Raw genomic sequence first — 26,597 nt, 5'->3', positions numbered from 1 at the left:
GCAACTAAAGTTAAACTAATCATTTGCTTTGTGACCAAAAACAAAAAGGTATTACTTTAGACCCCAAAGGTAACCAAAGTAAGTAGGCTTCAACTCTTTTCATAAGGAGCCCTGAGTTTGGGGTCCAATTCCTAGTGCTGTAGGGTTTCTCTGTTTGCACTTTGCAGTATCATGTTTCTCAATGGGAACCCGCTTTTAAACTTCTTGATTATTTCTTGTTTTTCGTTTATTTATTTTTCTAAAATGGAGTTCTTTCTACAATCCTAACAAAGTAACAGTTACTTTGTTTTATTTTGGTCCTCTGTTTTTCACTTATTCTAAAAAAAGTTCCCCCCCTATATTCCTTACAGTTGCACTTTTACCCCAAATGACAAGTCGCAGTCCAGAATTTAACAAAACTGATCAAAACACATAACTCTTTAATACCATGTAACATGCACCAAGCTTCACTTATTTTCATGTAACAATTGTTTCCTACTAAAACCGAACAACATCAACATAAGTACATAACAAGAAGGCAACATTAAAGACATGCAAATTACAAAGATTAAAATTAAAACTAAAAGTCATTACACTACATGCTGACATCAGCATCCAATACAAAAGATTCGAGAAATAATCCTACCCCCTCATCTATCGTATCCGTATCCAATTATCCAATTATCCAATTATCCATCACCATTACCTTCTTCTACGACTACAATGTCCATGCATACAGAATCATTACAAAAAAGAAAAAACATTTTAATATTTCATGACTTACTAAAATTGCTCCTCTTGCTTCGAAGTATTTTCCTTCAAGCTTTTAGTCAACCAAATAGCCGTTTCCCTAGGCGACACTTTCCCGGGTCCAAACGGTTTCAACAACACCCCAAGCTCTTCAAATCTCTCCTCTTGCAACAACCGCGCGCTAAATTCAAGAAGCCCTTCCAACGCCTCCGCCCGTTGCTTCTGCGATGACGTGTCGAACCGCCGCCGCCGGAGGTCCGATGACGTCCGGCTGGATGCTCCGGCGGTCGCGTTTTGGTCGGAGCAGTCGCTTCCGGTGGCGGAGTTGTTGCGGCCGGAGGTGGTGACCATGCATTTGTCTTTCATGATTGAGCGGTCACATGGCGGTGGCGATGAAGAGCCTTGCCCGGAGGTTAGGGAGGTTCTACGGGTCGGTGTAAAATGTGGGAATTCTACCATTTTGTCGATTCGAGGGGCGTTTACGGAAACGTCCATGGAATTTGTGTGGTGGAGGAAATTTGCACTTTTGAATGGCGATTCTTCGATTGTGGCTCGTTTTGGGAGGGGTAGAGACGCACGTCTACTTGTGGGACCCGGTTGTTTTACCGAAGTTCTTGAATCACATTCCTACACAGACCGGTTTCAGTTCAGTTCAGTCCAGTTTTGGATAAAGTTTTAGTAATTAATATGATGAAAAAAGAAAACAAATATTACAATAAAATATAGTTCAACTTTTTTTTAATAATTTATAATTACAAAATACAAAAATAAAATGAAAAATGGAATAGATATGATAATTTTTCTTTTTGATTGTTCATACTTCAAAAGTCAAAAAGCCAACACACATGTTGTTGTCGTGTGGGGTTAAGTACGCATTCAAGGCAAGGACACGTGTCAATATACGATTGGATTATTGGAGTAGAAAAAAGTACAAACCTAGAAGGGTTTACTATAGGCATGTGGGGGACCGGAGGACTACCAATGTGTTGCATTGGGCCAACAAAAATAATTAAAAAACACCTAAAAGTATACAATAACTTAAAAAACCAGTTTTAGAATAGTTTTAGTTTTTAACTTGTTAATTAAGGACTGATGGTTAGTCATCAGTCCTAAACTGGAATCTGTCGTTAGGACAGGTTCCAGATGGTAATACAAGAATATTACCGTTTCACGACCCTTGGAGAGGTCGGTTCGTTTTTTAGTAGCAGAGGAAGTGAATTTGAGATTCTTGGTGGAATTAGAAGCTTTGGAAGAAATATTTCTGGTAATGGGAGACTCTTCACATGTGCTTCCAATAGATAGTCTTCCCATTCTTCTTTGTAAATAATGAGGAGAATCTTGAACACGTTTAGTTGAAAAAGGCGAACCTTGATCACCTAAAGATATGCTTGGATTCAATGTTCTATCATTGCCACATGATAGCCGTCTTTCCCGTGACCTTGGACGAAGATAAACGGGCTCCACAAACCTTGTTTTTTTCATGTAATCAGATTCGGGCCAATGGGAGGTTATGCTGCGTTTTGGACTGTTTAGTTTAAGGTTGACTTTTAGAACATAAGGCTGGAGGTGTTGATGCCTCAGTAGCTCTGCTGCCTGTAATATTTTAAAAGATTTTATTTATTGTATCAAATTCCTTTTTATAAAATAAATATGATTTTTTTTTATGCGTACACTTGGCCTTAGTTCCGGATTTTTCCGCAGCATGCTTTTCACGAGTCCCCGACTGAAACAAAATGATTATATTTTGTTTATTTGTGTATTATAATATAATATAACGATGCATGTTACGTAATGCAAAATGGAGATAAAAAAGATTAGTTGACTCACAAGGCACCAGTGTATTTGACTGGAAGTGGTGCTACAATTGACTTATTGATCTTGTTTATCAATGCTTGCATGTCCTGTTCAACAAGTTGAAAAAAAAGAAAAAAAAAAGATTATATGATTACATGTACTTGGATCATTGAAAATATTATCTCATTAGTTATTAAAATAGATATAACTTATAAGAGAACACTTACAAAGGCTTTAAATGCAGCCTTATGGGAAGTCATTTCATATATACAGCATCCTAGAAAAGAAATAATTAATAACATTTAGTATCATTAGTTAATTTATTTTAAGGTGAAATATCTTAATTTAGTCTTACCAAGAGACCAAATATCTGATTTTGAACCATATGGTATATCTGCAAGAAGCTCAGGGCACATATAACTAGGAGTTCCTACAACCTGAATAATAATATATAAAGAATAAAACAGAATGAAACTCAAAAGCTAAGGATTTTTGTAAGAAACATATCACTTACAGATGAGGCAAGGTCATCTGAAGTCAACATCTTGGCTAGTCCAAAATCACCTGAAAGATGCATTTATTGATTATTCATCATCACTTACTTATAAATCAAGAAAAAGCTTAAGAAAACGATACTTACCAAGACGTATATCTTGATCTTTTGTCAAGAATATATTTGAACACTGTGAAAGGATAATCATCAGCAAACAAACATGAAAGATGCATTACATTACTACTGATAGTATTATTTTTTTTTTAGTTTTTTTGAGCTAACCTTAACATCACGATGAAGAACATGATTCAAGTGTAAATAGTCCAGTGCCATTAGGAGTTGTACAAGCCACTTACAAAGTTTCTGCACAATACTTTGTTGTTTAGAATGTAATCTGAAAGAGGGGGGGGGGGGGGGGGGGGGGGGGGTATATGCACTCATGCAAGATTGTACCTCTTCAGAAAACAACATGCCATTGGCTTTTTTAATGGCTCCTGCCCTGAAAATAGAGGAAATTGAAACAATCATGTCAATGATCATTATAATTCTCTATTTGACAGGAAATTATAATTTGAAAGGGAAAGTACTAACATGTCTCCACCTTCACAGTATCCTATAATAATGCACACATAGCATCCCTGCCAAAAGGAAGTAGATATAGGAACAAATAAAACTAAAAAATTAAGTCTCGTTTCAATTTAGTTATAATATATATGTATATTAGGCTTCAGGATGAGTTCAAACTTCAAACTGAATTAAAATGAAAACTATGACAATGGAACATGAAAAGAATGATAATATTTTCATTTTTTACCTTTTCAACCCAGGAATCTTTATACTCCACAATAAAGGGATTTCGCATTTTCGATATAAGCTCCATCTACAAATAGAGACTGTAGATTAGTTTGGACATTTTGAAAGTATTGAGGTTTAGATAGTCATCTTAAAATCATAAGCACATGAGAGATAAGATACCAACACATGGGTACATGTAAAGACATAGGAAGTTAAACAAGAATAAGAAATAAACAAAATACATAAACTCAGGTGCATTTTGCTATTTTAGGATAGTTGATACCCTCAAGAACAGAAATATGAAAAGATTGTAGGATGAATAGAAGTAAAGGATACCAACCTCCTGATGTGCAGACCTACGTGTTCTATCAGTTTGGCGAGCAAGTCGTATCTTTTTCAACACATACCTTAATATACAGAGAGTTACATGGAATTCAAGAAAACAATCAATATGTGTAGATGAAAATGCAACTAAGCATTCATGGAATAGACATACATACAAACATATTAAGATAATGGAGCAAATGTGCAGACAAACAAAACAACCAAATTACAAAACTTAGTAAATTCAATTACATTCTTACTTTTTTCTTTCATGTTTATGGCGTACAAGAAGGGCAGCACCAAATGCCCCCTTTCCAATTTGCTCAAGCACTTCGTATTGATCCATGTAGCTAGCAATGCATTTCACTCTGTCATATATACATAGTTATAAAACCATGTAAGTATACAATGTCTTGAAAACTACTTGTGAGGTTCAATATAAAGATCAAAATGTGAAAAGCCAACCAGAATGTGTCAGTGTCTTAAAAACTTGATGTGAAGTTAATTAGTATAGACAATCATTTATTAAAAACATGCTGTGAAGTTCATTCTACAACAACACTTTTTCCTTTCACCCACCATTTATAAAAGTCATAAGTACTCATTGGGAAAAACACAGTGTGACCATGTCCTTTATACTTGCTCTGAAATTATCCAAATTAATGAAACATCAAGAAATAATTCTCTGAAACCGTAATGATTCTCTCAACCACCATAAGTAAATATCAAAATGTGAAAGCAAAGGATAAAGTAACGAGAATGTGTATCTACTTCTCCTTGATTTACGCCACAATGCATTCAATTTACGAACTGTAATTGCGGAATGACGAATGAATCACACTATGAGATACTAAATTTGAATCTAACAAAAAGAGATCCAACCGAAACAAGCAACCAGCAAAGCAAATACCACGAATAATTGCATACAACCGGATTTCGAAACGGATCCAAACCGAATTAAGCACCATTGAACTTGAAATAAGAAATGTGATATAATAATAATTATAATACCACACAATACCTGGAAAATTAATCAGAGAAGATGCAGCTCCAGGAACAGCAACTGAAAGCAAAAGACGAATAAGAATTCAACTTCAAATGCATCGTAAATCGCGCCGGAAAACAAAATTGAAGAAAAATTGAAGTAGCAAAAGCTTGCTATTACTTATTATGCTGTATCAGTGACTGAATCGAAGTCAAAGTGAAAAGCAAGATTAAAGTATATACCTGATAAGGCGAATTTGAATGAAGTAACTGAAGCAAAGCAGAGAAGAACAGTGAAGATGAAGATTAGTTGCATCGGAGATGGAGAAAGTGAAATCTGAAGCCTGACATTTTGCACGGAAAGACTATTGAAAAATCAAGTGTTGATGAGAGGTTTCAATGGAGAGAGAAGGGTGTGGGGGGTGGGGGAGGGGGTAGGGTGGGGGAACAAAGCAGGCTATGTGTCTGCTGCTACTCTCGTCGTATATGAAAGGTACAGATTTTATTACACAACGTACACGTAACATAGCGTCATTTCTCTAGATCTTTTAATCACTCCACTATATCCATAACTCTTAAAAAAACTTGTGACATTTTTTATTGTGAAAAGAATCTTCCTTAAATTTACTTTTTTATTTGTAAATAAGTTATATAATTATAAAGTATGTTTAACCAAATGTAACATAATCAAATAATGATTCGATATTTAAAATAAAAGTTAAGTTTTGATAATCTGTTCTTTTACTAATAATATAAATATGTGCTTATTAATTAAAATTAGATCATTTATTAAGTTAATATTATATTTTTTGGATTATTCAGGCATAAGACCTAAAAAGATGTTGACAAAGAAAGCGAGATTAGTGACTTAAATTACTTTTTGTCTCTTGTGCTAATCATTATAAAGTTAAGTTGATAATTATTGATTTCTGAGTTAATGTTGTACTTATTAAGATGTATTTTTTGGCCATTAAAGTTTTAATATCTTCTATTATTAATTCCGTTCAAAGTCCGGTGATAAACCTAGAACGATAAAACCATATGGTTAACTATTTTAATGAAACCAGTGTAAATATATAAAAGAAAAAGATACAAAAGATACTAGATGTTGATTTGTGTTGGATCGGATCGTATAAGCAATAAAATAGTTATAATTCTTACGATTGTTCCCGGCAAAATCGTATATCTTGATATATTTTCATAATTGTATCTTTACTAATACTTTATAAAATATATTTTTCAATATACGACATCAAACTATTACTCAAAAATTGATCATCCATTTTGTTGTGTATGTAACATCCAAATCTTCAGGTATGAATTTAAAGCTTATATATGTATTTTCAGGGCAACTCGACGAGTTGGGAGGTGTCGACTCGTCGTGTAGAGTCATGATGGCCGCGCATTTTCAAGGTCTACTCGACGAGTTGACAGCTGCTTATGAAACCCTAATTTTTAGGGTTTTACACCCTATTTAAAGAACTTATGACTCATTGTTGGCCTCCATTATCGTCCCCTCAGTCCAGAGAAACCCTAACTTGTGCCTCATCTCTCATTTTAAGTGTGTGTGAGCTTGGAGTGTGATTTTTGGTGCTCTTTTGGAAAGAACTTGAAGCTTAAAGTGGATTGATTCGGAGGAAGGCTTTAGATCCGGGATTTTCATTGTTGTTGCAGTCATTCTGAAGTATAAAGTCGATACCTTGACCATCCATTTGCTAGATCTCTTCATTTGAAAGTCTATGGCCATTATTAACCTATTTTGGGACCATTCTGGGATTTGAGCATGTTATGAAGCTATGACTTTAGATCTGGACATCTCATGGCCTCCATGGACTTAAAGTCACCAACTTTATCAGGTCTTGGCCCTCCTTCATGCTCTAAGTCCCTTAATAAGCTTGATTTTAGTGGTTTAGCCTCTTGATGCCATGCATGGACGTAAAGTTAGCAACTTTACGTGGTAATTCAGTTCTAAGGGACCAGATCTATGGTTTGTGGCACTAGATCCGCTTGGGAATTGGCTGAATGCTTTAAGACTAGGAGAAACTCGACGAGTTTCCTAGTCAACTCGACGAGTTGAATCGGGTCTTCCCTTTTTCTGAATACTGTAGAAACTCGACTAGTTGTTCTAACAACTCAGCGAGTTGGTTCGGATTTTTCTCGTTTTCTGAAGTACTGAAGGAACTCGACGAGTCGATAGATGCACTCGGCGAGTTGGGTCAACATGAACTGTTGACATTGGTTATTGACCTTGACTATTGACTTCGACTTTGGCCATGGTTGACCAAGTTTGACTTTGAGGGCATTTTGGGTATTTGGAGGTTTTGATAGAATGGTTATATGGTGGTTGTAGGCTGTTGAGTCCGGAGCTGAGTCTTGGAGTTGGATTTTATCAGTTCAGCATTACTTAAGAGGTGAGTTTTCCACACTGTACTTGTGGGTTGAAGGCACCAATGACGGCCCATCAGATTGATATTTTGTTATGCATGTTGCTATGATATTATGATCTGTTATATCGATATCCTAGTAGATAGGATGATACTATGCTTAGTGGTCTGATAGATCTGTTTGGTTTCTTGTAGATTGTTATATGATTATATGTTATATGTGCACATATTTGATTGGTGGTTGAGGCTTATCTGCTTTGTGCGTAAGCCAAAAGGTCGGGGCATTCCAACCCGATGGTTGTGGGCCAAGGGTATTCCATCCTGAGGATGATTAGATCCATAGTATGTTAGCATTCCAACCCGATGGTTGAGGGTCGGGGGTATTCCAACCCGAAGGTTGACTAGACCCATAATATGTTGGCATTCCAACCCGATGGTTGATTGGGCCATAGTATGTTGTTATTATATGTGAGTTGTTATTGGATTGGTATTCTGGGGGAACTCACTAAACTTTGAGCTTAAAGTTTTGGATTTTGTTTCAGGTACTTCAGATGATCGCGAGAAGGATAAGGCTTGATCATGCACCTCATCGTATTTTATGTTATGATTTATGGGATTAATTTGATGACAACCTATTTTGAAAACAATTTGTAATAAATGGTGGTTTTGGATGTTTGAAAATGTTTAAAAATTTTATGAATTTTCTAGATGTTACAAGTTGGTATCAGAGCCTTGGTTTGAGCGAATTGGAGGAACACTCATATGAATCCAATCTCAAACTAAGGAAAAGATTTTCAAATGGTTTTCAAACTACTAAAGGAGGATGCGATGTGTACGATCAGCCGGAGCCAGAAAGTAGACCCCAAAATACCATGTTATTTCTTGATGCTATGATATGTTAGAACAACATGCTAGTATAGGCTAGCGATCTTCAGAAATTACATGATAGAATTGCCTGATTATATGATACCTGATAGCCTAGGACCTTTTCTTTATGAAATTGACATCATTGCTGTAGTATCTTAGTGTATATATCACGGTTATATATAACTAAGATCTTATAGCCTGAGAATGTTTGGTTTGGCCTTATTTCCTGTTCTTATTTGATGAAGGGCTTAGGGTAGGATCAGATATTCAAAAGTCTATAGGTCCAGTGTTATGTATGATTAGTATACGCGAGTGTTGTAAGGTTGGTGAAAGTTTCATGGTTGAGTGGTTTGAGGTCAGTTGGCCAGTCGTGAGATGTTTAGTTTCCTCTAAGAGTGAGGACTACATGTTCGGTTATGCTTATGAGTATTGTTAGGGTGTTATGATGATTACTGAAAGCACATGACTTGTATGTGTAACAAGGAAATCACAACCCTAGGGCTTCGTTGGGAGTTGGTTCCCCGTTATGTATGTGAATTATCTGATATATTCCCGGTGTATTTTCAGTATGGTGGTTATGAGACAATTCGAGACCGGACCTGGGTCAGGACCGGGGACTGGCAGTCAGGATGTGCCAACATTAACAGAGGACCGTGTCAGGGAGATCGTCCGTGAGGAGGTGGTTACTATTTTATAGGGTCAGATTTCGGAGATGTTTGAGTCTATCAAGACTGCGATGATGGAGTTCTTTGAAGATCACTACGCAGCCATTGCTGAGACTGTTGCTGTTGCAGCCGTGACAGCTGCAGGTATTGGGTCAGGGAGGGCTTTTCAGTAACCGGGCTTCGATAATACGAAGCCCCCAACTTTCGATGGATTTCAGGATCCAATTATGGCCATGAGGTGGCTATCTGATGTGGAGGGGTGCTTCTTCACGTGTTCATGTCCTGCTGACCAGAAGGTCAGGTGTACTCTGAACCTTCTGAGGGTCGGAGCCAAGGATTGGTGGAGGCTCGCTACTAGTTCTTACTCTACTAAGCAAAGAGTTGCCGTTTTTTGGGAGCAATTCTTTGAGATGTTCCATTCCCATTATGTGTTGCTGGTAGAGAGGGAGAGATTGGCCCAAAAGTACCTGGATTTGAGTCAGGGTACTGAGTCGGTGACGGAGATCACCAAGATTTTCACGTAGAGAACTATGTTCTGCCCTGATTTTGTTACATCCGAGCAGGCTTAGATGGCCCATTACTTGAGCATGCTCAAGACGGAGATCAGGCAGTTTGTTTCCACTCAACGTTATGGGTCATTGTTAGAGATGCAGGAGGCCGCCAAGAGGCGTGAGATTGAGATCGAGTTACAGATTCGGGAGGTGAGAGCAGCCCCGGCGCAGTCGCAGCCTATACCGAAGCGGTTTAGGACCACTGACTCTAGGGCGGGAAGTCAGAAGGGTCGCACTTTTGGGAAGTGCGGCAAGGTGCATGATGGGGTTTGTCGATCTTCTTCGGGTTGCCACAAGTGTGGCAAGCAGGGCCACATTACGAGGGATTATAGACAGCAGACTCCAGCTTCTAGCGTTAGACTTTGTTATCATTGTAAGCAGGTGGGCCATATGAAGGCCCATTGTCCTGTAACGACGTGAAAATTCAAAACATTTTTTTTAAATGCATACTCTACATAACATCTTGTATAAAAATCTCTTTTATTCAATTACAAAGCACAACTCCATTAATAATCCAGGATCCTCATAACTCTTTCTCTGGTGTGTACAATCAAGCCGGTGTCGTCCCGCGATTCTGAGAGGAAAACCTGAAACACATTACACATAACACGGTAAGCACGAAGCTTAGTGAGTTCCCCAAAATACCACACATAACACATACTAGCCACTCGAGGCTATAACTCTGTGGTGTGACATCCCCAATTTCACGGCCAGAAAAGACCGATTTTGTTTATGCTTTATAAAATCAGAGTACCTCTTTTAATAAAAATGTTGCGGAATTTATTCCCAGTAAAACATGATAAATACGCTATCAAAGCAGTTCCGAAGAAAAATATTTTTATTCATTTTAAAATATTTGGGATGTCATCATCAATACAAAAACATAAGCATAAACAGAACTTAAATTCATTATCACTAGTGAACTATATCTCTTTTAAGTCTCTCAATGTAATGTGACTTCATCTCAACACCTGTGATATAAATAAACTGAGTGGGTCAGGTTGGGAAACCTGGTGAGTACATAGGTTTTTCAACCCACAATAATATAATTATTATGTTTAAACAATTAAACAATCAACCCAATTACCCATCCCCATTATCTTCTTTATTCTTAAGGATTTACCCTAAGAATCGGCTATTCCTCGTTCATTTATTCCTAAGGATCATCCTAAGGAATTGGCACGAAGTTCATCGTTGCCACGATTTACACAACAGGCACTAAGTCTACATAGTCGCCAAGGCTTAGGCACTAAGTCTGCATAGTCGCCAGGGTTTAGGCACTAAGTCTGCATAGTCGCCAGAGTTTAGGCATCAAGTCTGCATGATCACCAAGGTTTAGGTATCAAGTCTGCATGATCACCAAGGTTTAGGCATCAAGTCTGCATGATCACCAAGGTTTAGGCACCAAGTTTGCATGGACGCCATGGTTTAGAGTACACCGGGTGAACACATCATTCACAACACCTACAGGTTGCGAGCCTGCTAGTGTTCCACTGGACTGTCTAAAATAGTCCATGGTTGTCATCCATACTCTGCTGAATGACGGGGCCATCATTTGGGAAAGGCTTCTCACATCATCCACCTCCCACCCTCACCTTGTGGTCTATAACACCTCTCAACTCATCATCCAACTCATATTCCATCTATTACATCTACCCATGTTTTACCCCAACATTATCGTAGATATAAAATACATATACAGTTTAAATCATTTAAAACATGTATACAATCGTTCATCTAGCATAGACAGCAAGTACTCAGATAATATGCACACATAGCACGTAATTTATATAAAATACTTCATATCTAAGTGTAAGATGAAAGTAACTATGCACTCACTTGATTAGGTGGTGATTCCGAACTCATACAACACTTCGTTATCTCAAAACAATTTTCCTCGACAAAACCTAGTATCAATACCAAGGGTTTAGTTTTTAACGTTAACCGCAACTAATTAATAGTCTAGCTATTATTACTATTATATAAGCGTTAAATAACACTCAATATAACTCATAATAATAACCCAAATAATTATTTTGATGTCCTAATAATGTTACTATAATTAAATAAAAGCTATATTAAATATAGTATAGGCGTAGCTCACTTACAGCGGGTTTTTATTAAAAACTGGGCTTCGTTGGAGCAGCGTTTCCGAGCCGAAAGCTTTTCTTCTCGGAGCCGTCGGGCGCTCTGGGGCTTTCTTCTCGTGCTAGGGAGGTTACCTAGACTTGGTAGGGGTTTAGGGAGGCTAGAGAGAAGTTAGAGAGAGAAAGAAATGCTTATGGTATGAAGAAATAATGAAGGGTTCACCCTTTATTTATAGGGATTTTATAGTAAAGTAGCCGCTAAGTTTCGTCTGTATCTTCCGCGTACGAGCTACATTTTCTACGTTCTTTATATCCAGGCGTTGGTATTTACGAGGACTACAACTTTCATTTAGACCTCGTCGGCTAATTCTCCTTTTATCTCAGATTTACAAAAAACTGTATCGTATTTATCGCGCTTGAATAGTAGCGACTAAGCTTCGTCCATATCTTTCGCATACGAGCTCCGTTTCTGACTTTATTTATATCCACGCGTTGGTATTTATGAGTACTACAACTTTCATTTAGACCACGTTGGCTAATTCTCATTCTATCTCGGATTTATAAAATTGTATCGAATTTATCGCGCTCGAAGAGTAGCGACTAAGCTTCGTCCATAACTTTCGCATACGAGCTCTGTTTTTTACTGTCTTTTTATCGTTTAACTCCTATTAACGATATCTTCATTTCTCGTTTAGATTATTTTGGCTGAAAATCGACCGATCTAAAATTCGAATTTTCGGGCTGTGCTATGCTATGCTAAATCTTAGAAAAATCATAACTTCCTCATACGAAGTCAGATTTGGGCGTTCGTTTTATGGACACTCTTGGTTTAACATTTTCTATGAATTTTGTTTAGATCATTAAGGCTAAAAGTCACTCCATCGTAAATTCACTCTTTACACTTCCCGGTGCCGTGTCGGTTCCGTCGCGAAACTTCGACGGGTCATAACTTCTTCGTTATAACTCGGATTTTGGCGCTCTTTATATGTACGAAAACCTTGTAACATATACTAAAACTTGGTTAAGATTATTTATTCTAAATAATCTTTTGCCGAAAAGTCGTTTCGACCCCTATTATCTCTAAATTGACTAGCCCGGATCTACGGGCGTTACAATTATCTCCCCCTTAGGATGATTACGTCCCGGAATCATCAAAGAAACAGGGCTCACATGGTAGGCTACCCAGCCTACCCTCACAATCACTCGGAATGGACCAATATACTAGGTCCCAGCTTGCCCCTCTTTCTAAACTGAATCACTCCTTCCAAGGAGATACCCTCAGGAGTACGAAGCCCCCGACCTGGAACTCGAGCTCTGACCGTCGTCTATCCGCATAACTCTTCTGACAGCTCTGGGCCTTCAGTAACCTCTGCCTGAACTGCTGAATCCGCTCAGTCGTCTGAAGCACAATCTCTGTACTACCCATCACACGTTGCCCTACCTCTCCCCAACAAATGGGAGTCCGACACTTCCTCCCATACAACAGCTCATAGGGTGGCATACCAATGCTCAAATGATGGTTGTTGTTATAGGAAAACTCAGCCAAGGTAAATTATTGCCCTCAAACACAAGGGAAAAACCATACTCGTTCAGAAGTGTCCTCAGACATCACATTCGAAAGCCCAAACTTTGTTTCTCGTATCCCTTTTCAATACTGGGCACTAAGTCAACTCTTGACTCCACAGTTTCACCTCCAAAGGTCACCCATAACATGCCCTGAAATGTCTCACCGACTTCCTTCTTACACAACAATCTTGGCCTGGTGACACACAAGTCACGAAGCTCTATTTACCCCAAAAAATAACACACACCCACTAAATCATTTCACTCTCGACCTCTATCGAACACCACTCCCTAGATACATGCGCCTCGCGGTACTTCCTGTACCCAAGTGTTGACCTACACAGGTCTAAGGCATTAGCTGGATAACAATACCTCTCAACTTGGGACCCATCTCAGAATCTAGAATCTCATCTCGCCTACTCAAGGCACCACTAGAGCCAAACTCAAACTCGAGAGTCTGGTCCGAACCAGAATTGGGACCACCCGCCCTTATGATCCACTCAACCCATGACTCATGACTCGCAGCCCATGCGTACGTCACTACCCCGATTCCTTCTGATTATGATTACCACACCTTAACTCTGTATATAACGATCCCTGATCATTAAGGAGACCATAATCTCGCTCCTGATCCGAACACCAGGTCCCCAAAAACTCAATAATAAGGCTACCCAAGCCTAACACTCCTTTGTGGCATGCTCTAACTTGCGAATAATACTGCTTCCTGCAGTACCACGATACCCTCTTGCTGACTAGTGAATACTACGGCTCCCCACAGTATCACAACACCCTCTCACTAACTAGTGAGTACTATGGCTCTCCGTAGTATCACAACACCCTCTCACTGACTAGTGAATACTACGACTCCCCGCAGTATCACAACACCCTCTCACTGACTAGTGAATACTATGGCTCCCCGCAGTATCACAACACCCTCTCACTGACTAGTGAGTACTACGGCTACCCGTAGTATCACAACACCCTCTCGCTGACTAGCAGCGCTCCCTCATATCATCCCACAGTCTCATACTCACGTTAACACCACACTGCGTCCTCTAACTCATGCTCCGCGGACTATCATATATAGGTACCTGATGGTGTGCCTAGGGCAGCACAACAGAGTCACGTTCAGGCCTTAAAGCTGGGCACACCAGCCAGGTCCAACCCAGCAGGCTCAGCGCCCGCTGGCGCCCCCGGGAGCAGAACGCCCGGGCGGAAGGCTTGCGCCCGCCAAGTGACGCTCTGTGCTCCAAGACAAAAAGTACGGTCAGCGGACAAACAGTGGGATCAGAGCATTACCATCAGAGCCAATGAGGGCGCTCTAGCGGTTGAGGGCGCATGACCCTCCAATCAGCGCCTATGATCCTGTCTCCCCAAAAAATCGATCCTGTCTGGTACGGACCAGGCAGGGGCGCTAGGTATAAAAGGATGCATTCTCAGACTAGCAAGGTAAGTTCTCTGGCCCTTCTAGAGAACACATACACAAACCCTAAATCATCCTCTAACTTGACCGTCGGAGCATTCTTCCGGGAGCTCCTCCCAGAAAACGGCTGACGGCCTCTATTCTCTATGATTTTGCAGTAGTAACTAGGTAACCAGGAGGAACCCAACCGAAGTACAAGCAAAGTCCTACAGGGAACGAGGTTCCATCAGTACCCACACTCATCCAACTTACGCATCATAATATCTGACGACAACCGACATAACAAAACACCTTTCCCTGATGCAATCCACCTTCTTAAATGACCCCTCTTGATGTCAATACCCGAAGGGCTCCCACTGGAACCGTAGATACTTATATCACCACTTGCCGCCTCAAACTCACGACTCTAAAATAATTCAGAATTCAGGGCATCACACTCGGATACCCCGGAAACACCATCGCAGAACATCACGATGTCCTGCCTCAACCACCTGTCCCATAATTACGACACCATACATGAATACCTCAAAGCATTCTTTTAGGATATCATAACTATCCTTCATTTCACATAACGTGAAACTTCGGAGTATCCCAACTCTCAAACGAAGCACTGACGAATCGATAATGAATTGGACATGAGGACAACCATCTGAAACTCCCTCCTCTATTGCTCAAAACTCATGCAAGAATACACTGACCGACCCTGGGGTTGGTTGTCTCATTTCATATCTGCTCTTCCCAAACTACATATAACAGCCCATACATCGGACTGGAATTTCCCAACCGCCGAACTAACCTTACTAGCCAACCACCTCGAATTCACCATTTTAACCTTGAAGGATTCCTAACCACCACAAGGTCTCCGACCAATGGCCACTTGCCGTGGGGACACTCATCCTTTCTCAAACACGTACCACATGCACTATCTCGCTCTGCCCTCTCCTTGACCACCAATAACCCTGGTCTCAGGAATTCGCACCGCAGGCCTCTCTATCCAGTTCTCTAACTGCTCTTGAACAATTCTCTGATCTTAAAGTACCCGGTTCTCCCCCACTCAGGGTTCGATCCATCACCGATTTGGTTTGCCAACAATCTAACTGATATTGCCATATTATACTTATTTTTAGGCAATATTTAAGTACATTTTTATTAATAAATTGATAATATGTTTAGAATAATGATACTTATGACTTTAAATTGTTATTTTCAGTCAATATAAAGGATTTTCAAAGAGAGGGACCAAAAGTGGCAATATGTGGAACATGGGAGGCTTGAAGGACAAGAAAGGAATAAATCCACGATAAATACTAAATCCACGACATGGCAAAGTCGGCCACGATGTGGAATGGGGTTTCCAGAAGATAGACATCGCGACGCGGAGGATTTCTTTGGAGGATACGGATAGCTTGAAGCCCACGACGTGGCACAGCTGGCCACGACGTGGCGCGGGTTTTTGGAGATTATTTAAGTTCTCCTGATTATTACGAAAGGAAGAAGCTTTTGGCTGAAGAAAAGAGTTCCAAGAGACGATTCAGAGCAGAAGAAGGGTTCTGGAAGAAGGTTTTCAACACCAAAAAGAATTGAGGTTTATATTTTAGTTAAATAAGAACATGTCTTTCATTACTTTTAGCTGTGTTGGTTTAGTTGCTATGATGAGTAGCTAAATCTAGCTACTCTTGTTTAGCTAGATGAAGTTTTAAACTTATGAATAGTTCAATGTTTATGGATTAAGTTTAGTTGGTAAAAAATTGCTTGTGTTTGATTTGTATAACCCAGCATGCTATTATTTGTTTTTCTAATTGCTTGATTGCATGTTCTGTGTAGCTTAGTGACCATTAAACTGCATGAACTTGTTTACCTAATGATTTAGTGAACATTAAATTGTTAGATCTAGGATTGACCAATCTTAGTTAGTAATTAGAATAAATAAAGCTTAGCTGTGCTAGAGAACGTGTATTGTGATCACAATTGCGTTTATACAACAAATCTTACATAGCATATTTACATTCATAATTAGTTCTGTGTTTAATTATGTGTGAACATACATGGTTTGACATGAATTAGTTAGTTATTGGTAAGTTAGAACTAAATTACTAATACAACTAAAAACCAACTTAATAATCCATAATCATTAGCTAGCCATAAGGGAGAAGTGGATTCAAACTAAACAAGAGTGTGTTTTTATTTATTGAATTTGAATTAAGTTCATCTAATCTTGTAAAACCAGATAAAACCCCTTTTAAACCTGTTAATAAATTAGGTTAATTTAATAGTAAGTAAATTAATTAGAACATCGTTCCCTGTGATCGACACCCGACTTACCCAAGCTATATTGTAATCTGACTAGGTACACTGCCTATAAGTGCATAGTTAGTTAAGTTTGTTAGGTTATAAATATTAAAATTAATGAGTACTTCTGTGCACATCACTAACCCACATACTGTTTTTATCAATAACATCACACCTACTTTTGGAAGGTGATACGCAATGCTTGATGATCTCCCTGATGGAGGTCAAGCAATTCCAAATACTCCGAATCTACGATGAAATCCTCAGAAACTTCTCATCATGACTTCCTCTAGTCATTCAGAATCTCGTACCATCCCATTACCGGACATCTCAACTATCCATTCGTAGCCCTGACTCTCAGTCTGAAAATAACGAACTAACATATTCCTTATCCTCGACTCTTCAACCATCATTCCATCACGTGGGTTGTAATAAGAGTGGATTCATCGTTACCACACTCGATACTCATCATAGAAAATAAGAGCCACCGCCCTAATATCCTCTTCTTGATCGTCTGCTGCTGCAGCTAATACATGCCCTACTATGCTCAGATAGGGTGTATCTTTGTCCTTAACCATCTCAGACCCCGCTGATAACCTGCTCATGCTCTAACGTTACCTCTCGGCAAACATACTGCCCAAATACTCTGATGAAAGATCGTAACCAAAGCTATCCCACAGGGCTCACCCCCAACCTTGGAAACCAAAAGTCTCAATACCTCTCATGTTTCCCACAGAAACAGAATTAACACTGCTCAGATCACATAAAATGACATCTCCACCATCGGCTATTTGCTCAACTCATGCTACAATCCTCCATAACCACCATCTCTACTCATTCCTGAGTCTTGTGACTCCAATTGGCATCTCACCAACAATCCCTTGGAGCTAACCCAAATCTCTTCTCAAGGTATGCACCGTTGAAACTCGTTCAACATGGCCCTCTGGTCCCATATTCTATCGCATCCGATCATAGAATAACCCAAACACGATAGGATAACTGGAAAAAGCACAAACACCTTCCGCTACAAAGCATGGTACTCAAACCATGACATCACCTCCCGATCTGCTACGATGTATGGTACTCGAACCATAACATCACTCCTCAATCCGCTACGATGTATGGTACTCGAACCATAACATCACTCCTCAATCTGCTACGATGTATGGTACTCGAACCATAACATCACTCCTCAATCTGCTATGATGTATGGTACTCGAACCATAACATCACTCCTCAATCTGTTACGATGTATGGTACTCGAATCATAACATCACTCCTCCATCTGCTACTTAGAACCTTCAGAATACTCCCTGTATCGAGTATGGGTCCTCTGCTTTCGGTAGTACGGGACCATACTACCTGCCACATCTACCCATACTTTTCACACAGATCATCCCAGAGTTCCTAAGTACCAGCTCAACCTTCTCGTTCACCAATCCCGTCACGCATGCTCGCTCCTCAGCAAAATGCTCTACTCTGCCAGCGTACTCATCTAACTAGGGCTACTCCATAGGCTCTTCCTAGGTTCTCACACTTCTCCGCCATCAGCTGCTGAAGAACTCCTAATGATGCCAGCCATCTACCTCCTGAATATCGTCATACTCACTTAGTAGCTGACTCCCATCATCGAGAGTTCCACAAATCACAAAGCAAGTAGCATTCGGGCGTCGAAGCATCTCCTTCAGCATATAAAACCTCCCTAGGTTATTATCCACTCGCCATCCTCATACTCGAAGGATATCACCGAACTCTAACATCTTCGCCCCACATGGCCTCTGGCTACCCTCTCGGCAGACTCCTCATATGCTCATGTAGATACCTCTTCTAGATTACTCCTCTACTCGAATCCCCTAAAGGATTCCTGCTAAATACTCTCACTCATCTCATACTCAAAAGCACATCACATACAACATCAACTCCTAGGCTAAGGCATCACAAATCAGGCCACTCTAGTCCTAAGATATGAAATACCTAGCCTGTCTCTAGCATGCACAATATCTAATAAAATGTATCATAAATATCTCATAACAAAAGTAAGGGTATTTGTGAAATCACCGTTCGGGCTCTGGCTGATTGTACACACTGCTCTATCTCGCTTTCTCTTTGAACTCTTATTCGCTTTAGAAAAATCATTTCTTTGAAAATTTTCTCAATTCCTTAGTTTCAGTCCAGATTTACCTGAAGGTGCGTCTGAATCCCTCAAACCAAGGCTCTGATACCAACTTGTAACGACGTGAAAATTCAAAACAATTTTTTTAAATGCATACTCTTCATAACATCTCGTATAAAAATCTCTTTTATTCAATTACAAAGCACAACTCCATTAATAATCCAGGATCCTCATAATTCTTTCTCTGGTGTGTACAATCAAGCCGGTGCCGTCCCGCGATTCCGAGAGGAAAACCTGAAACACATAACACATAACACGGTAAGCACGAAGCTTAGTGAGTTCCCAAAAATACCACACATAACACATACTAGCCAATCGAGGCTATAACTCTGTGGGCCCTCTGGCCCTAACTCTGTGGACCCTCTGGTCCTAACTCTGTGGACCTTCCAGTCCTAACTCTGTAAACTCGGGAACATGCACAACATAAATTACATAGAAATAATGTAGTACAACACATAACATACATAGCATACAAGATACTCTGTCTCATAACTCTGGTTACCTACTCAAGGTAAAGTATAGTGAGAAGACTCACCTCGGATGTCTCGGTAAATCTCTGACTCGGTAGAAATATGGTCTAGCCTCCGCCTAATCACATAAAGTAAATACTCTCATAAATATAACTCTCGAAACTAGACTCAACCCTCTCTTGGCACCCTCAGAAGGGTAAAAGACCATTTTACCCCTCTCTTAACATAAAGACCCCAATGTTGACCAAACCCTCAAAGTCAACAAAAGTTAACGGTCAAACTTTGACCCGACTCGCCGAGTACATTTGGGCGACTCGGCGAGTCTACACGTGTCCACTATCCCTCTAGTCTCGCATGACACGTCGAGTCTTTCCCCTGCTCGACAGGTTACACCTGGCATGAATCGCGGGGCCACCTCGACTCAAATCACCGAGTCCCATTATGAACTCGGCGAGTTCCGCCTTGAATTCCAGTCCTCTATTTCCCTCTGACTCACTGAGTCATTCCCCCAACTCAGCAAGTTACACACTGAGTGAACTATGGGCAACCCTAGCCCCACTCGTCGAGTCTGTTCTTGGGACTTGGCGAGTTCATGCCATGCTCAAGCTCAAACGACCTTCTGAGGTCAGATCCATTCCTCTAACCCATAGATTTGGCCTCCTTAAGCAATATAAACACGTAAAGTCTGGATCTTGATGCCCAAGCAAAGACCCAATGGCTCTATTTGAAGACATGGCCTCGACGTGTCACCCCAAGCTCATATTACCCAATTCCACCTCATAAAGATCAAGGAGTTAAGGTCTCTGGACCTCTTTGGATCCAGATCCGAAGCCTCAACACAAGAAGGGACCAATTGTACCATCATTCATACTCTAAATGGGCTAGAAACCCTAACTCTCAAGGATTAACACCCAAAACTGAAGAAGGATCGAATATATACCTCAATGTGAAGTCCTTAGGCTTTGAAATCCACAAAATAGCACCCTCTTCAGCTCCCTCTTGCCTTGGTCACCTTCTTCTCGCAAAAACACCCACACAAGGATCCAAAATGGCCTCTTCTTCCTCACAAACGCTCTAGATTGCTTAGGGTTTCACTCAGGGGTCTGTTAGCCGCAATTGGTGGCTATAAGCCCCTTTAAATAGGTCTCAATCCCTGGGAATTAGGGCTTCATTAAACAGCGCGGACTCGCCGAGTCCACTACTCGACTCGTCGAGTCCGGTCATTAACGCAGATGGAATCCGCGACTCTACTCGGTGAGTCTAAGCATAAACTCGCCAAGTCCCTCCAAAATCTCCAAAATAAAGAATAAATAATGTACCGGGGAATCCGGATGTTACATGTCCCCTACTAGCTGCCAGACCAGCGTAGGCTCCATTGCCGACTACTTTAAGGATCACTGATGGGAGTAGGACCGGGCGGAGCCCCCGAGGGCTCGAGGTCGTGCTTTCCAGCTTACTACCGAGGAGGCCAGGACAATACCAAATGTTGTGACCAGTATGTTTCTATCCCTTATTTCATTGATTATGTTTACTTTATGCTCATATGTTTGTACCTATGTTAGGTACATTTCTAGTGAACTCCTTACCTGCTTTAGTGTTGTTTGACTCGGGTGCGAGTCGGTCTTTTGTTTCTCGGTCCTTCAGTAGGGAGTTTTCGTTGCCCATGGGGGAGCTGGAGTATCCATTGCGAGTTTCTATTGCCAACGAACACAAGGTTTCTACTTCTTCGGTTTATTAGGGATGTGTTCTAGAGATCTTCGGGGTGTCCTTTCTGATCGATTTGATTATGATTCCTATGGGGGATGTCTGTGTGATCGTAGGTATGGACTGGTTGAGTCGATTCGGTGTCATGATAGATTGCGAGGGTCAGCGTGTGGTAGTTCGAACCCCCAAATGGTGCGGTTTTGTTTTTTCTGTGTTGCGGTTACTAACCGTATGGATTTTGTGCAGTTATTTTTTGTGGTTTTTAACGTTAGAGCTCAAACGGTTTTAAGAGTTTAAATATATTTACTTGTAGTAATAATAATAAAAACCATAAGGTATAAGACAATTAACTTAAATCACAAACAACTAATATCTTAAAAACGTCAATAAATATCTTTAAATTGTCTAATTTCACTATTTTTCAAAGTTAAACATAACAAAAAACCAATACTTTTGTCTTCTAGTATTTTATTCATCTTTCATCCTTGAAAGTTGTCTTATTTTTAATATTTAATATATTAATAATTAATAAAAAAAATAGTATATAATGTATCCGGTGCGATGCGGCTTTTTTGCGGTTTTTGAAAACTAATAACCGCACCGCACCGCAAATTTGCGGTTTTTGAAAAACAGAAAACCTCACCATCGGTTTTTATTGTGGTTGCGATTTATCGGTTGCGGTTTATGCGGTTAATTTTAGTTGCGGTGCGGTTTTTGCTCACCCCTATATATAACCATATTTTTTTATTCAGTAAATTAATAAAAACACACAATTTGCACTTTATGTATTCTAATTTTTTAAATCAATTTTGTTACCTGTGCAGTGGTTTCAGTTTTAATCCCAGTAGCATAAACGTATTCCCAGTTGAGATGCCTATTGAGGTTTGTTTTTATTTTTATTGATCTATTGAAAACGCGGTTGGTTTAATTTGTTGGTTAAATAATAAAAATAAATAAATGAAATGACATACAGGTCAGTTATGGAGTTGTGGATGGGAATACAAAAGAACGGATGTTGTCAAATGTGAAGGAGGCTGTGGAGTCATGTGTTTAACATAGGCAAAAAAGGAGGCCGTGTATGAAAAGCCTGCAGAAATTTTGCCTCCAAAGGACACTGATACGAAGCTGTCAAAGAAAGAGCTCAAGAAAAAGGAACTTGCTGAATTTGAAGTAGTTCCTGTTGAATTGGGATTGAATGACAACAACATCTGTATCAACAGGGTGAAACAGTGAACTATTGATGTTTCACTTCCATAATCTTTTCATAACCACCAACTCAAATACTTCCCCACCTTTCGATAATCTCCATTAATGCCCGTTATTTCACCTCCACTTGCCGTTGTTTTTCCTGTCTTGTCCATTTTTTTGGCATATTCAACCCCGCAAAGCGAAGATTCTTCCCTAGTTTAATTGTTAATTTGTAGTTTCTTTTGAAACTATTGTCATACTTATTTTTATAACTTAACCTATAATTAAACAACATCTTAAATGGTTGAAATATTTTAATAGTTTTCCTATAATTTAATATAATTTATCTTATCTATCTAAAATGTTCTATAAAATCTCCTCTATTTAATTAATCTTTTTTTTAAACACACATCATATTTTAATGAAAAATATTCTAATAAACATTATCATTAGAAGTTAATATTTAAAAAATTAGAAATATGACTATATATATATATATATATATATATATATATATATATATATATATATATATATATATATATATACACAGAGAGAGAGAGAGTATAACACCAAAAAATTTCAAATAATTTTTCACGTTATAAAAACACACTTCCATTCATAATTGTTATAAAAATATCATTGTATCACATAATAATCCATATCACATCCCAAGATCAAATGCATAAAACTCCTCGTGTGTGTACTAATCAAGCCGGCGCCTTCCCGCGATCCTCACTGGTACCTGAAACACATAACACAACACTGTAAGCATAAATGCTTAGTGAGTTCCCCAAAATACCACACACAACACATATTAGCCACTCGAGGCTATAACTATGTTTGACCCTCTAGTCAATGTGTCTCAGTGGGACCCTTTAGTCCCATAACTCTGTGGGCCCTCTGGCCCTAACTCTGTGGACCTTCCGGTCCTAACTCTGAAAACTCTGTAACATACATAGCATACAAGATAGAAATCACATCATGCAAAAGCATACAAAATACTATGTCACATAACTCTAATTACCACTCTAGGTAAAGTATAGTGAGAAGACTCACCTCGGGTAACTCGAAACTCTCGAACTCTGTAATAATCTGGTCTAGCCTCCGCCTAATCATACGAAATAAATACTCTTAATCAATAAATCTCTCAAGTCTAGACTATTCTCTATCTCTTAGCACTCTCAGAGGGTAAAAGTCCATTTTACCCCTCCCATGGCTCAAAGACTCTAAAGTTGACCAAACCCTAAAAGTCAACAAAAGTCAACTCTCCGGGCTACGCTGCGCGTACCAAACATGTAAGCTGGGCATACCCGGCGTCCTCACAGAAACAGGGTGCGCAACCCCATACGCCGCGCGTATTGGGATTACGCCCCGCGTAACTCCCAGTTTCAGACTCTAAGCTCTTGAGGTCTTAAACAGTTAAGACCCACGTCCAACTTCTAGATCTGACCATTTCTAAGCCTCTTAATCCATAAAGTTGGTGACTTTAAGCCTTTGCATGGATGAACAAGTCACTAACACCCATAACATTCCATTTCCCAACTTTAGAAAGCTCATAACTCATGCATGACCTTATAACAACGACCAAGATGGAAACTTTATGGATTTATAGCACAAATATCACTGAAATGGGACAGATCTAGGTCCATGGAGTACATTCCACTCATAAAGTCTCCACCTTTGGGACTTTTAACCCTAGAAATGGTCCATGCACTCATCAAACCAAATAAAGAGGAAAGTTTTGAACTTTATACCTCTAGATGAAGCTCCTTTCTTTGTAGATCTCAGATCCAAACTTGCACTTCAAGCCCAAGCCTCCACAAGCTCTTCTCCTTCTTCTTCACTAACACACCAAGACACTTTTAGCTCCAAAACACACACACTCAAGCTAAGAACGATGGAAGGCTCTCTCTTAGGGTTTCACTCACTGATATGGAGGCTGAGAAATGAGTCGTAGCATCCTTTAAATAGTGCACAAGCCAAACATTTAGGGTTTGCATCTGGACCCGTTATGCCCAGCGTAACCTTGGGTACGCTCAGCGTACCCAGGCGAGTCTGCGTCCAACTTAAGCGCATGAGTACGCGCAGCTTACCTGGTATGCCAGCGTACTCATGTGCTACAAGAACTCACTCAAGGACTAATCTTCACCATATAAGAAAAGGAAGGGCTAAATAGCTTACCTGAATTTCGGGATGTTACAATTCTCGCCCACTAGAACCAGACTTCGCCCTCAAAGTCTCATGCTGTAAACAACTCCGGATGCTGCTCCCGCATCTCTGACTCTGATTCCCAAGTCAACTCAGACTCCTTCCGATGATGCCACTGGACTTGAACTAGTGGCACCTCTTTGTTCCTCAGAACCTTGACCTTCCGGTCCAAGATCGCGATCAGTCTCTCAACATAATTCAGACCCGCGACCACCTGGATATCCTCCAATGGCACCACTATTGACTCGTCGGCTATACACTTCCTTAGCTGAGACACGTGGAAGGTATCATGAATCTGGCTCAACTCTACAGGTAGCTCCAATCGATAAGCTACCCTGCCCACCCTCGCAATCACTCTGAACGGTCCAATGTACCGGGCCCCAACTTGCCCCTTTTCCTGAATCGGATCACTCCTTTCCAAGGAGACACTTTCAGGAGTACAAAATCTCCAACCTGAAACTCGAGCTCGGATCGACGCCTATCCGCGTAACTCTTCTGGCGACTCTGAGCCGTCAGCAATCTTTGTCTAACCTGATGTATATGCTCTGTCGTCTGAAGCACTATCTCAGTGCTACCCATCACTCGCTGCCCTACCTCTCCCCAACAAATGGGAGTCCGACACCTCCTCCTATATAACAACTCAAAGGGAGGCATAACAATGCTCAAATGGTGGCTGTTGTTATAGGAAAACTCAGCCAAAGGCAGGTACGTGTCCCAACTCCCTCCGAAGTCCATCACACATGCCTGAAGCATGTCCTCGAGCGTCTGAATCGTTTGCTCACTCTGTCCATCCGTCTGTGGGTGGTAAGCGGTACTGAAATGCAGCCTAGTACCCAACTCCTCATGGAACTTCTTCCAGAACCTGGAAGTGAAACACACATCTCGATCTGACATAATCGAGATCGGTACACCATGCCGCGATACCACCTCCCTCACATACACCTCTGCCAACCTCTCTACGGAAGAACTCTCACTGATAACAAGAAAATGAGCGCTCTTTGTCATCCGGTCAATGATCACCCAAATTGCATCAACTCCTCTCGCAGTCCTCGGCAATTTGGTGATAAAATCCATGGAAATCTGTTCCCACTTCCACTCGGGAACCTCAAGCGGCTGCAACTTGCCATGCGGACACTGGTGTTCGGCCTTCACCCTGCGACAGGTCAAGCACCTCTCTACAAACCACGCAACATCCCTCTTCATACAGGGCCACCAATAGTCTCCTTTCAGGTCCAAATACATCTTAGTGGTCCAAGGATGGATTGAAAACCTCGACCTGTGTGCTTCCTCCATCAAAATGGCACGTGCCCCACCCTTAAATGGCACCCAAATCCGGCTCTGGAAGGTCATAAGCCCCCGGTTGTCGCCAACAAACTCAGATATCTGACCAATCACCCGCTCTCGCTTGCGGTTCTCCGGTCTCATGGCGTCCATCTGGGTCTCCCGAATGGTGTCCAACACCAGAGTCATCACTGTCAACCTCATACAAACATCTCGCAAAGGGGCACTCTCTGCCCTGCGACTCAAGTCATCGGGTACCACGTTAGCCTTGCCCGGGTGGTATAGGATCTCACACTCATAATCCTTTACCACGTCCAACCATCTCCTCTGGCGCATGTTCAGGTTGGGCTGATCCATCAGATACTTCAAGCTCTTGTGGTCCATGTATATGGTACACCGAACCCCATACAAATAGCGGGGCCAGATCTTGAGGGTGAACACCACAGCCCCCAACTCCAAATCGTGAGTAGGATACCTCGTCTCATGAGGCTTCAACTGCATCGATGCGTTTGCTATCACATGACCCCTCTGCATCAGCACTGCACCCAATCCCGATATCGACACGTCACAATATACCATAAAATCCTCCATTCCTTCCAGAAGGGCTAACACTGGTGCTTCG

The 26,597-nt window shown here is 40.5% G+C and overlaps 1 protein-coding gene across 2 annotated transcripts; it reads right to left on the bottom strand.

Moving 5' to 3' along the window:
* Window positions 1–523: 523 nt before the first annotated feature.
* LOC145087041 (serine/threonine-protein kinase Nek2-like) lies at window positions 524–5,542 on the bottom strand. 2 transcript variants are annotated; one of them, XM_079024941.1, is made up of 17 exons: window positions 5,363–5,542; window positions 5,157–5,198; window positions 4,715–4,779; window positions 4,396–4,503; window positions 4,152–4,218; window positions 3,831–3,896; window positions 3,608–3,654; window positions 3,470–3,515; window positions 3,299–3,379; window positions 3,164–3,206; window positions 3,038–3,087; window positions 2,879–2,960; window positions 2,751–2,800; window positions 2,557–2,630; window positions 2,401–2,452; window positions 1,894–2,322; window positions 524–1,356 (listed from the first exon to the last, which is right to left on the bottom strand). In XM_079024941.1, the coding sequence occupies exons 4-17, from the start codon at window positions 4,479–4,481 to the stop codon at window positions 763–765; spliced, it is 1,767 nt and encodes a 588-aa protein (XP_078881067.1). In that variant the 5' UTR covers window positions 4,482–4,503; window positions 4,715–4,779; window positions 5,157–5,198; window positions 5,363–5,542; the 3' UTR covers window positions 524–762. The 2 variants fall into 2 exon arrangements, with proteins under 2 accessions (XP_078881067.1, XP_078881066.1); XM_079024940.1 differs by lacking the exon at window positions 4,715–4,779.
* Between the last annotated feature and the right edge of the window lie 21,055 nt (window positions 5,543–26,597).

The sequence above is a fragment of the Lactuca serriola genome, chromosome 2 (genome assembly GCF_051521515.1).
Source record: "Lactuca serriola cultivar US96UC23 chromosome 2, Lser_US96UC23_V15, whole genome shotgun sequence".
In the NCBI taxonomy this organism is placed as follows: Eukaryota; Viridiplantae; Streptophyta; class Magnoliopsida; order Asterales; family Asteraceae; genus Lactuca; species Lactuca serriola.
Note: the sequence above shows the minus strand (reverse complement) of the source record. Positions and strands in the feature narration are given on the sequence as shown.

Excerpts from the sequence above, each read along its gene's own strand:
- LOC145087041 (XM_079024941.1), bottom strand. The coding sequence starts at position 4,481 with ATGGATCAATACGAAGTGCTTGAGCAAATTGGAAAGGGGGCATTTGGT. Across the intron at positions 3,897-4,151 it reads GTAGGTCTGCACATCAGGAG|ATGGAGCTTATATCGAAAAT; the intron begins GTTGGTATCCTT and ends CTCTATTTGTAG. Across the intron at positions 2,453-2,556 it reads GTCAAATACACTGGTGCCTT|TCGGGGACTCGTGAAAAGCA; the intron begins GTGAGTCAACTA and ends ATTTTGTTTCAG.